This window comes from Apostichopus japonicus, chromosome 5 (assembly GCF_037975245.1).
Source record: "Apostichopus japonicus isolate 1M-3 chromosome 5, ASM3797524v1, whole genome shotgun sequence".
NCBI classification, from domain to species: Eukaryota; Metazoa; Echinodermata; class Holothuroidea; order Aspidochirotida; family Stichopodidae; genus Apostichopus; species Apostichopus japonicus.
In genome coordinates, this window is record NC_092565.1 from 22,897,022 (window position 1) to 22,910,660 (window position 13,639).

At 37.3% G+C, this 13,639-nt stretch overlaps 1 protein-coding gene across 1 annotated transcript; it reads right to left on the reverse strand.

The window, feature by feature from the left end:
• Positions 1–1,458: 1,458 nt before the first annotated feature.
• Positions 1,459–8,526, reverse strand: LOC139968083 (myosin regulatory light chain 12B-like). The gene is made up of 6 exons (XM_071972433.1): positions 8,387–8,526; positions 5,005–5,109; positions 3,601–3,676; positions 3,218–3,319; positions 2,368–2,446; positions 1,459–1,980 (listed from the first exon to the last, which is right to left on the reverse strand). The coding sequence occupies exons 1-6, from the start codon at positions 8,387–8,389 to the stop codon at positions 1,812–1,814; spliced, it is 534 nt and encodes a 177-aa protein (XP_071828534.1). The 5' UTR covers positions 8,390–8,526; the 3' UTR covers positions 1,459–1,811.
• Positions 8,527–13,639: the final 5,113 nt, after the last annotated feature.

Here is a 13,639-nt window from a genome sequence, read left to right on the forward strand (position 1 = left end):
TAAGAGCACTCGTACTGACAGTACAACAGTTCCTAACGTTTATCTGATTAGTGGCATGGTATTCATAATGCACATCCTGTCTGTACGAGCGCTTTGGGAAAAGCGGGACGTATCCATGCAAGGGCGTTTGGCAAATGGGATTAGAATGCGTAGGCTATAGGTCAAAAGGCTTCCCGCGATACTTTGTTTAACTAATAAGACAATATGGCGCCATTTTGGCAAGAGGAATGGCGCTACTGAGATTCTTGTATTACTTTGTGTACAGTTAAATCCCTTTGCCTCTCAACTATCACTGAATCTTGCTCCGTATGACGTCACTCGCATATACCAATCACAATCTACGAATTACATGGTGTAAGTGGAAGCCGTGCACCCGCTGTCGATTTCATGCAGGCTTTGATTTGATTTGATTTAAGATTACTTAGTATTAATTTTAATTTGAAATGATATCCAGAAAGCATTGGAAAGGTCTATAGATATATCTGTGACGTCACATCTTATTCGTTCTGCTACGTTTGGTTTAACAATGGATATTGTCATACTTTACTTTTTAACCTTTATTATTTTCATTTAAAGAAAAATGCACTTCTTATAATAAAGAAAAACAAGACTAAACGACAATGAAAGAAAATTAAAACCAAAACGTCTTAAGATTTCACAAACAAAGATTGTATTGTATTTCTTTTCTTTTCTATTCGTTGTAAGTTTCCATTTGTTGCATAGTTCGAGTCATGTGTTGCTCATTCACGGCAAAAATTACAAGGACTTTCAAAAACGGATATCTAGGTCCCGTATACAAACTGATACTTATTGTTCTACATCACTCTCATATTTGTAAACAATAATAATACTAATAACAACAACAACAACAATACTATAACGAACGTTAAACAAATTTTACATCAAGACTAAAATATCATATTTAGATATCTACGTAAACGCGAACTGCACTCTGAACTCCGGCCTGCACAGACAATCGGTCTGCTAGATAGGAAATTTATCCCTATCAGAAAATGTAATGAGGGAAGATATGTATATTGATGTTAAAGTATAAACAGATAAATAGGTGAAAACTCTGCACAGGGCTCTGTTCTTGTAGGTTATTATGTCTTTTCCACTACATTCGCGTATAGATTCGCGGAATGATGGGTTTACTTAACATTCGGTATAACGTTATTATTACTAAAGTGCGTAGACTTGACGTAATTTCTAGATACTACGCATGCGTATATACGCCTCTTATTGCTTTTCGAACACAATTGTCTTCACAATTGTCTGTCAATGGACAAAATATCAAGACTACATAAATGACAAAAATGAAAGAAAATAAGATGAAACAAGAAATAAAAAGACAGAAAGATAAAAACAATAAGAACTCAGACTCCCCTTGCTCTGTAAATGTAATTATACGGAATCATATTTTCCACAAACCCGTGTTTACTATTCTTGTCTCGTTTGGTTTGTGTTTAAACTGCATACATTTTCCCCTCTTTTCGCATATTTTGGTAAGATTGTCCAGTACGTTGTATATATCTCCCTCTGCAGTGATCATGATGTAGATGCGAATTTCCCATACACGAAAATTGCTAGATTGCGGTCCACAATTCAACCGAACGTTTTAGCGAAAATCCAAGAAGTAGGAAAATGAATTCGTTCTTGGATAGTGTCTCCAGCCAATACTGTGAAGGATTCAACTATAGACGTCCAAGATGAAAAATGAAGATACGCACCATGATACACTCCCTGCTGACCCTCCCTTGACCCCTAACATACCTCCCAACCCCCATCTCTGATGAGTCCAGATTCTAGATCTATACATCCGACTTGACCAGCGATTCGTCCTGGGTACCGTGCTTAATCATTCTGACGAAGGCACCATAGTCCAAGTTGCCTTCATCGTCGATGGGGGCGCCCTTATAGGCTGCATCGATCTCATCGTTAGTGAAATGTTCGCCTCTCGTCATTAGCAGATTTGTAAGGCTGTGTTCAGAAAAAAAAGAGGGAAAACTGATCAATCTTTGTTGTAAATTAGAAAAATAAATAAATGATTAAATTGCTTGATACGCGATCGATATGCCTACATAAAAAGGACCATACGCCCTGGACTAGATCAAAGCTTAGTGAGTTTTACAAGGGCCAAATTAAGAGGGGACTGACAGAAAAAGAAAAAAATCAGCCCTCCGTCGCATTAATAGGCCCGGCCTTAAAATCATATTACCAATAAAGCAGGTCATAAGTTAGGCTATTTTTGCTATGAAACAGTATTTGTCTCAATTCCAACCGTCAAAATTGATCCATCTTTTTCCTAATCCCGCATATATGTGAGACCTCAATTCTGTGATCCCAGTTAAGAGGATCAATACTTACTAATCTTCTCCAATAAAGCCTTTCTTATCTTCGTCGAATAATCTGAATGCGTTCAATATCGTCTCTTCTGGATCCGTACCTATATAAAGAGAGGTAAAGATTAAAACGGTGAACGCTAACTGTGGGTCGAATTGGAATGAAGTTAATAACACACTAACTGGCGTACTTGTACCTGAATAACTATATCTTTGATGTAATACCATTACAATGGAACTCATTAGCTCAGTCAATCATCTATCGTTTACTTCCTTCTGTAAGATTGGACTTAAAGAGGACACACACCCAACCATCATCTTCAGCTATAGTATGTGACAGAGATCTTTGTGATGAACAACTCCTTCCCCCCAACCCCACCCCCCCCCCAACCCTCAAACGGCTAAGAAAACTTTCGTTCCATTTGGGAAATTTTCTAGCCAAAAGTCGTGACTGGGGAATGTAACTTTCTAAATCTGTGATTTCATATAGCGCCAACAGAATATGAAATCTTTTTTTTTTTTCTCGTTGGTTTTTCTTTCTTTATCATTGCAGTGGAAAACATCAAAAGTACGTTTATGAGAATATGGAGATGATATAGTGAACGATCAAGATAGATGCACAAGGGAGGACGAGAGAGGCTGGATAAATATGCTATCCATCCTTTTCGCTCGTTAGTTAATAATAATTATTTAAAAGCGACGTGTTAGTGCGTGTCGTCACAAATGCGTTGTTCACGCTCTCAATAATCACACATATATTTGAAAGTGAGGGCGCTACTAAACAACTACATAATTTTCATGTCATTAGTGATAAAGCATGAGGAAATTACATGGCGTGCGTGAAATGGATAAAAATTCAAGAAAGTTCAACGAACCCGTTAACTTTTCACCAAACATGGTTAAGAACATGGTGAAGTTAATGCTGCCTGGTACCTCATTAACCATGTCCTCCAGTTCTTTGTCTGATGGGTTCTTACCTAATTAACAAAGATAATAAAGAAGTAAAAATTATTTGTTAATGTTAGCAACTGTGACGTCAGCATCATCATTTCAAATTTTGCTTCCAGTGATGGTCGAATCTTCGGGCATAAAACTATATAATAAAGCGATGAACTTTGACATATCAAATTTCAGTTTTTTTTTGTGTACAAATCCGACATTGAACTTAGCCACAGAGTGGACATGCCGTTGCTTGTTATCTATATAACGCACGGTATTCCTACATCATTATACGACTATTAATTTATACATAACGCACCCATAGACGCCAACATGTCGTGCAAATCTTCTTTATCGATGAATCCATCGTGGTTCTGGTCAATCAGGTTGAATGCCTAAAACAAATTGAAAAATGACAAATATCAATATGAGGACTGAGGATGCCACGTGATCAAGGGCGGCGGAAGCACTTTGAATCTGGGGGGGCACCAACGTCGAAGGGCACTTTGCAGAAATTCGATTGGACTGATGCAGCCTGATATTTAGTACCCTTTTAACTGTTATTGTGTTATCTTATTTGCGTATACACATCACTCCATCAACGCAGCCCCCCCCCCCCCCCCAAGGAAACAATGCATACTAGCACTGCAGTATCTAATGTGCAAATTGGGAAAAAAGGAAAAAAACAAAATGAGGTGAAATCATTATAAAGTCCAAGTCCCTGCACACGCGATCGATACATGCATGAAAGCAAATGAAATATGTGAAAATACTGAAAGAAAAGTAATTTTCTATGTGTTTTTGAATGGTTAAACTGATATTATTATGATCATTATTATTGTAACGACTTTCCGAATAATTCTAACCGATTTGGAAGGGTTATAACACGGCAAATGATTGTATGTTATTGGCATGCGATGTAATAACCTTTGCATGCCTATATGATATGCATATTAACATGTTGAACGCGCGCGAAGCGCGCGAAAAATTCTGATAATAGTTTTCGGGCAAGTCGTTACAGCCCCCCAAATCAAATTGGGCTCCTACGCCTGTGGTAGTAAACAAAACTTCCAGAAATATTTCATTTGACGTGGGTTTCGCTTTGGGTTTCGCTTTTTTATTTAGAAACTTTATGTAGAAAAAGGGCACATTTTTCATCTGAGGAAAAGTGGGGGGGCACGTGCCCCCTGTGCCCCCCCGGTTCCGCCGCCCTTGCACGTGATCAATTATGAACGTGAGACACGCAGAAAAATGAACGTAAGACATTCAGAAAAAGGAGCGTTGAGACGCGCAGAAGATTGAGCGTTGAAACACGCAGAAGACTAGGTGCAGGAAAATGGTCGCCTAAGATAGGATGCAGTGGCAAACATATTTGTTAGAGAAGATTTCCTGCCCCACACCATCCGCAGGCCTCCCTCCTCCCACCCCCCCCCCATCCACACCCCACTCCGACTGGCAGGTATACGTTATGAAAGTCTGTGTATAATGAAACATCGTTTGATCTTGTGTATCTACTTATCATAGACTTTAGTTTTATACTCTTTCTGTCTCAAAATCCGATATTACAGTGGCGAACCCGCCCCCGCCCTCGTACTTGTGTATGTTAATAACAAAATTATTAAATGACACGATACGCTATACTGGCTCCTTTCACATTTTCCTCTCTTTCTACATTATTTTAGGTTATGCAGAATGTGACGTCACGATGACGTATTTCACTCACCTCCTTGAACTCCTGAATCTGTGACTGGTCGAACATAGCGAAGACATTAGAAGTCGCACGTTGTGCGCGCTTCTTTGTCTTTCCGGAGGACTTCTTTTTGCTTGCCTAAAAATATCAAGAAAAGAGAACATTTAGTAAAGAGTTTATTTTTTTTTAAATAGTATTATAACTACATATCTTGGAAAGTTACATAACGGTGACACATACTGAAAATTTCAAACATTATCAAAATTGCTTTACTGCCTCCTTCAAAACATTTTACTACACTAAAACATTAAGTATGAATTTGACCACTGGGTGAGTATTTCTTTGAATAATCTATATTGTCAACATCTGCAGGGAAGTAACGTCAAACTTTTTTTTCCTGATAAATTATGAATCCAATACTTAACGACCTTTGAAAAACAACAACTAAAAAGTTGGTATGTTATGTCCCTTTAAAGGTGTGAAGTGGTGGGGCTATTGTAGAATTGTCGAAAAAAAAGCATAGCGTTTATTAAGCCATTCCCCAGCCCCTGGCTTGTACACTAGACTGATTGTCAGTGACGCTTTGCTAAATATAACTTGTTTTGCAAAAAAAAATTGTTCACAAAGCTTCTCTTTCTATTCAAGTTTCGTGCTTTTAGTCTCTTTGTCTCTCCCTCTCTCCCTCTTTCCCAGTCTAAAAAAACATAGATCGAAATTAATATGTCAATCTGGATTACGTCAAACTAGTAGGCCTAAGTGAAGCAATGTGGTGTGTGTTTCAGTTACCCTATACTAACGTACCAAGCATGCACATGTATATGGTATTCATCCACAGTAGTAGTAGAATTGCAGCAATGACCTATGCGCTAAGAAATTCCTCGCATACCAAGCATTCCTCTATCTCTATCTTCATTGATAGGACCCCCTGCCCCGGCTGGTTCTCATGGAAGAATTACATCTGTGGACGGCAGATCTGGTCTAGCGGGTTTAACCATGGAGCTATAAACAGATTATAGCTCCATGGTTTAACAAGCGGCATATCTATCTTCTATGCAATAATTCAGGAATGGCCGTATAACGCGTAGGTTCTTATATTTGGGCTGATATGTGTGATAGGCCTATGATTTGATGCAGTTTTTGCGATATTATGCAGTTCATTTGAAATCAAGCAGTTTTTACATGTGAATTATGAAGTTTACATGTCAAATTATGCAATATGCAGTTTATTTGATATACTTTTGCAGTATACACGAAATATGATATAATAAATCAATGATATGTTGTGATATGACTCGGTATCTAGTACAATTCATGAAATTAGATACATAAAATGTTTCGTTTTCCTTGTTTTTTTTTCTTTCACTTATTTTAAATCCCTGTAGGCTTTTTACATTTACTTATCAATGTGTTGAAGTCAAGTTTACTATATGACTTAGGTCTGTATGTAGTATTTCTTTCGGGGGGGGGGGGGGGTATGACTTAGGTCTGTATGTATTATTTCTTTCGGGGGGGGGGGCATACTAGTTATGTTTGTTGAGGTATTTTCATATATATGTGCATTTAAGTTGTGTTAACTTTACGTTTGAAACTTCATGGTAGGCGATCTATATAAAACATTCGTTAGTGTTATATACTTCAAAACTTAAACTCGTTCAGCCTATGTCAGATACATTGCTCGTTCCCACAAGTTTGTCAAAGGTCATCGGTATTTGGCCCCGAATTTAACATTGCTAAAACTTGCTAGAATAAGTTAAAAAAGTACATGCCTCTGATCCTTCAAATTAGCCCCATTGACTGAGGATTATTAAACTTAGACAAATTGAAAGCCTCAGTGTGTATAACGTATTTGGGAGTGGCAGTAACGTGCATGGTTGTTGGAATTTGATCACGTGTGACCATTATCTAACACTCTAGCATATTTGGGGGCAAACAACCAAGTCAAAAATTCCCGAAAGTCGAAATATTGCAGGAATGTAACATTAAGAAGTATAAGGCTTTTCATTAAAAGGGCCCTTCATTATGTTTAGTTGTTTTGTGAACGATTAATTGGTATATATAGGAATTTGATATCTTTGATGTATTGATTTTGAGGGCAGAAAAGTTGAGCGGCTATTTTCAAAAACTTGGCATAGGCTTAAATAGGTATTCTTCTAGTTTGGATAAACATGTTTCCATTAAATTGGATTGCTAAGACATGTACAATCGCTTCCAATTACGTTACAGTAAATAGATGATGTGTATGTTGGTAAATATATATGCCAAGCTGTGTGTATAGAAAGGAACTAATTTATCTAAATGACATCATGAATATTCATGATTCTAAAGTTCGAGGTTCATGTTGAGTGAAATTATTCGGTGAAGTTTTGTTGAATGATTAATTAATCTGTTAATACTTATTTTGAAAAGAAAATCAAGAAGGATATTTTATATGCAAAGCAACAAACTTCGTTATAATGTCCAAGTCAAAGGTCACGAACTGATGAGGCATTGCAACGTGAAATGTCAAAGGTCATTCATGATTTCGAAGCAATTGGTTAACTTCTTTTTGCAAATTAATTCACCGAAGCTCACAAAACTTTCTCTTTAGTTTTGTTTTACATTAAAGATATGAAACATATACATTAAAGCCATATAAGTGACCGTTTTTCAAAAAAAAGAGTGCTGATATCGTATTCCGTGGTTACAGGAGGAGGGCCATGCCCCCTTCCCCCACCAATACCACCACACCTCAACCCCATCGTCTGTCGGGGCGAAAAGTAACAAAAGGTATCTTTAAAACTCTGAAGTTTAAACCTAATTATAGACCTAACTTCTAAATGCACCATTTAAACTGACAGTTGAACCCTTACAAAGGAGTCGCATTCAGCGACCCCACAGCCGCACCCTTCTGTCGTTAAATTTGTGATCCACCAATAAAGGTTCTTGCCCCTACCAAAATTAGGGCCGGGGAAAAATTTTGCCCTCCAACAATCCCCGCCCCTCCACCTTTGAAATCATGTGCAGGTATAACTGCGTATATAGTTATATACCTGCATGGAAATAACATGTTATGATAATATTCATAAAATCCGTCGAAACAGTACAAATACACTAACGTTGGTGTAATTAACGGTTGTAGTTTTGGTCACAGTCTGCAAAATACAATACCGCCCAATTAAACGTAAGCGATATAATGTTCTTTCCAGCGAGTTCTTGATTGGAATTCGTCTTGGAATTGTCGTGTCAAGAGCAAGATGAATTAAGCGCAACAAACAATTACTGGAATGTTAAAAGAGTTGATAGTAAGGTGTAAATGTACGATAGACAACATTTTGTTAATGACTTCTTTAAATTCAGTAGGATATAACTATAAGTTAAACTTATAACACATAACTGTGTGAGTCTATGAAGAAATGTAGTTTTGATTCAAACTCACCATTGTGGAAGTTTATTGGATAGGTTGTTCCTTCTGAGCAGATTCAGGAGCCAAGTAAACCGGCGGAGTCGAATGACGGAAAAGAATGTAACGTTGAGTTGAGCCGTAAGATGAAGTCACTATTTCGCTAAAGGCACTGAGCCTCTGGATGAAACCATTGTAAAATGGGTGCTACCAAAGGTTCAAGAAATATGCCTCTCGCAAAGAAATATGCCTCTCGCAAAGAAATATGCCTCTCGCAAAATTGCGTTTCTTTGATTATCGAAATTATGTGATGTTAAATATATACATATCAAACATATGCAAAGAACAACAAGAACTGCAATGTTGTTTAATTTAGTTATCAGACTGAACCAACTTTTCTGTGAACGAATACTTAACCAACACATTTGTGACATAATAGACTCACCCGAAATACTTTCCCTTGTTCTCATTAGAGAACCTTATTTGGCCAGGGGAAGTAACACAGACCACTCTCTACTGCGCGTGCGTAGAAGACTGCGGTGTGATAAAAACACTTGCGGTTGGTATAGAGAGAGTTTTATGGCAATTGCGTCGTGTGTTTAAAGGAGTATATTTATTTGGTAACAATCAAAGGTGGAGAATAGGGTGGCTAGGTGCAGAAATAGGCAGATTAAATATTACTGGGGACAGTAAACGACAATAGGTTTACAATTAAAAAAAAGGTTGCAACCCAAAAATCGAGCATTTTAAAGTGTTGTAATTTGGCCCGGTTATGATCAAGCAGCAATAACGTGGGTATGTTAGAGAGAAAGAGGTTTTGATGTGGGGTTGGGTAGTGGTGTCGGTGAGAATAGAGAATAGAGTGTTACATTATTTCATATAGTAACTTGTACTTGGTATACATGAGGGAGGGGCAGGGGTGCCATGGTTACCTAAATGTATGAGGCACATTAGTCAAAGTATTGGTATTACTTCAGGCCTATTTTGAAGAACTGGTTCGTGTCTAACATGGAAGGGGGGGGGGGGGCGTGTGATGTTGACTGAACTCCGTAAAATCCAGCATGTCCATGTTACAGTTTGGGGTGGGGAGGGGGACTGGTAGTTTTATTCATCTAATTCTCATCATTTCGGGTAGAAGAGGATTCTTCCATTCTAAAAGCAAGCAAATTGTTGCCTATGATAAAATGCAATGATTGACTGTTGAAGTTCCGATATTAATGCTATAATATTTTTGCCACAATTTTCACAATTGTACTGGGTTTACCAGGAAGTGGTTCGGTCTGTCACAGCCTAACAACAGGAAACCTGCACGCGGTCATAGTGGTAGGAAGAAAAGGCTGTAAATATCATGGGAATATATATGTAATACTAGGCCTTATATAATATAATACATCAAGTAAAGGAACTGGGCAACCGGGTTCTGATGAAACAGTCATCTTATATTTACCACGAATATGTATAGGTTAAAATAGGTCATTCAATCCATTGATTGTCCTATCCCACACCACCCACCCTCCCACCCCTCCTTATCACCAGTGTCATTGTATAGAGAGCCAGGTTGGTCACGGGCACAATTGTGGCACCGGGCCCCATTTTGAAAAGTCTTCATTTTCCCTTAAGTATACTATGAAACTGACAATACATATAGGCCTATTGTACATATCATATTTCCAGGGCTCTCACTGACTCGGACACCGGGCTGTATTTTGACTCCCCACCCCCTCCCCCCCCCCCTCGCCTCTGGTCAGACTTGTTTACCACATGTGGATGATTTTGATCGCCACCAATTAACTGTTCCTCAAGTCACTTGTTTCAATTCCGTTTTTTAACTCATAAACTTGGTCTTTTAAAAATGTGTTGGTTTTTCGTTTTGTGTTCTTCGTATACGTGTTTTTCTTCTTCTTATTCTATGTAAACCTTGTCACAAATTCTAAATGGTTTGATCTACGATTAAGTCTTTCAGAAGTTTATATATATTAAATCTATGTGTAAAAGTAAGAGGGCCTGACGTTTCGATCATAACAGGATCTTCTTCAGAGGCTGAATGAATATTAAATCTACTAAACTATAACAGAGTATAGAGCGATTTCTTTATCATTACAGATTGTATGTAGGCCTACGCGTAACATAACTTACACGTCGCTTTAAAGGATTGAGATTATCCGTTGGGACTCCATGTGGCAAAGATAAATCGTAATATATATAAGAACAGAGTAAAGCGATTAACAAAGAATTAGTATTTGGTGCCACCAGATTGGGGTGGGTGGGAACGATGCAGGTTTTAAAGGATTTCGGCACTCTATCTCCGTCAAGGGTTTATAGATTATGCAAATATTCCTGCAGGACTGATGGTTGCAAGATTATACAAATATTCCTGCAGGACGGATTCAACTGTTCCGTTTCATATATATATAACCTATATCTATCCAACCCCAGAAAGGTTCTACCAGCAAATTATTAATAACCTACTAATTCGATCGATATTACTTAAAATTTCAACCAACTCAAGGCTTTCCCCATGAGATTTTTTGGCAGGGGGCGGGGGTGGGTTGATATAAAATATATAATAAATTTCTTCAGACGTTTTAATAATTAATTTCATTAAAGAGTCTAAATTATTGCTGTACAATATAGGACAATACCTGTATCGGATGCATTTATGTCGTTACAGTGTTAGAAAAAAAGACAATTGAGCTAAGTGTCCTTAAAATTATGCCTAATTATCTTTATTCAAAAGACACTAATTCGTGACACATGCCACATGTGCGTGTCGGGAACTGTTCGAATTGGTTCACTTATTACAGCTCCCTGATAATAAAGATTGCAGAAGGAGCCATAGTATTGTTCTTTAATTAAATAAACATGTTCCATACGTAATAGCTATATAGCGTTAACCTTCACATGAAGTGAATGGAATTTATAACTGCCCGGTATAAAGTAAGAAGGTCTCTCTTGTCACTGATAATATGTGACGTCACAGTTTCATGGCACTGCAGTAATTATGTGACGTCATTTTACAGCTTGCATTACTAGGGCGGGAGTTAAATGATAATTGAAAGTGTTATTATCCGTAATTACCAAGCTTAATATGATCTAATTAATATCCAATTAATTTGAAAATTAGCGACGGGCGTGCCTCATCTAATATGTATCGGGGTAGAATGAAGAGTGGAATATTACCAGTTCATTATGAGAACGAAATGGAACGCATCGCCTTACGCCGAATGCCGTACAGCATACACACAAGTATAGACTATTGAACAGCATACATAAGATTGATATGCCTTCCGAAAAAGTAAATAATTGATGACATACTTGAGACAGCATAAAATCAAGGATGGGTCCCCCCTCCCCCTCACCTGCCCTCTCCAAGCTGGCAGACAGAGTATTACAATATTAAACAAACCAATGGTACAACCTAAACAGTAGAAAATTCTTCAACTTTGCTCCAAAACATTTTGCATGTAAGCACGCTCTATTTTGCCCAATAAATATCACAGGGGAGGAGGCCACTGCTCCTCTTAGACCCCACCCCCAGACGACATATTTCAATATCGTGCAGCAAACAACTGGTAATGATATATGTTTTTTAGAAAACATTTTTATTTCATGCAGGATACTATACCTTGGTCAATTTCATCTATCAAAGAACAATCCATGATAACTTGAAATAATTATATAATATGCATATGAGTAATATTCATACAATTTTTTTATTTTTTTTATGAAATCGTAATATATTTTAGTTCTATTTGCCAGCCGTCCTCTGGAGAGGAAAGCCCATACGAAGGTTGGTCTACACAAAGGAAGCCATCTTATTATACAAGCATAGCGCCATCATCTATACTAGTAGTTTTTTCTGTTATATAATTTGATTTCGAAGTTGATTTATTCGACGCACCCTTTCCCAATTCCTCACCTCGTACCCCTCTTACGTCCATAGTGCAACGAATTTGGAACCAATGAAGGCAGTGGCATGCACAGGATTTCAAAGGTGGGTGATACAAAGTACCCCTTACCAACCCCCTCCCCCCCCCACCCAACGACTGATAAAGGTGGGGAATGAAGCTTTAGCGAAAGTTGAGAGCTGAATCAAAGAGTTTTTTTTGGGGTGTGGCAAAGTGGTCATTGAAGCCGACTACCATGAAGGGCATGGGTCTAGGGTTCTTCCCCAGAAATAAATTTAAGGTATGAATGTTAATTGGTGAATTCTGAGTCATATTAAGACAATTAATTAGGTCTATAATTACCTCTAAACACAAGGTTGCATATATAAATACTCTTTGATTTGTTGGGGATGTGGTTCAAAAGGGAAGTGTACACCCACAGTAGGTTTATTGATTAAAGTTCCAGCAACTGAAATGCCCCCCCACCCCCCCCCCCCAGGCCTGACACGATGGGAGGTGTTTTAGCTTGAGTTTGACAGACACACTGACTCATTGCCACTGTAAGGGAGCTCCTTATAGTAAAATAGCAAACACAGCAGATGAAACATGAATCATTTTTCAATTTCATTTTGTTATATTTTAGGAAAGTTACTGTTACAATGGAACAAGAAAAAACAAAAGAAAAACAAAAGGCAGGACATTTTTTTATAAAATATTATCCTGAATTATTCACATGGTATACACAAAAGTTGATGATAGTTATGAAAGACTCTTTCAGCAGTTAAAATAATTTGGAATTCTAAGTTTGCACATGCAAATAATAAACAGAAACGGAAAAAAAACATTATTATTTTGATTACATTAAAAAAAAAATTCATAGAGAGACATGGCATAAGAAATAATTATGAATGGAATAACATAGCGGGACATTTGAAAATTTGATGGGTGGCAAAAAAAAAAGGGATTACTACAAAAAAAATTCAATCTCAAGTTTTGAACTGAATTATGAACATGTCAAATGTTATAAAATATATGACATACAAAACCACAAACAATGGAGCAAACAAGATTGCAATATATTTACATTTGTTTTAATTACATCTTAAAATTTAAGCCCACAAATACAATAACAGGCCGACATTGACTTTTCATTGGAAGACAAAAAAAAAAAAAAAAAAAAGCTCCCCAAAAAAGAAGCATATAATACATACTAGGTGATGAATCTAACAGTAATAATGCAATATGGTCAGACTGGCCCAATTTTGAATTTTTTTTTCCATAATTACCTCAACGTCATTTTATGAAGGTTAGTACAAAGAGATGGTTTGCTTGAAATTAACTAAATATCAACAATACCTCAATTATTTGGAACAAACAAGAAACACAGGAAATGACATGATCA

Coding starts and splice junctions, on each gene's coding strand:
- LOC139968083 (XM_071972433.1), bottom strand. Junction 3,677..5,004: donor AGATTCAGGAGTTCAAGGAG/GTGAGTGAAATA, acceptor AATTTGTTTTAG/GCATTCAACCTGATTGACCA. Junction 2,447..3,217: donor GTTTGGTGAAAAGTTAACGG/GTTCGTTGAACT, acceptor CTCTTTATATAG/GTACGGATCCAGAAGAGACG.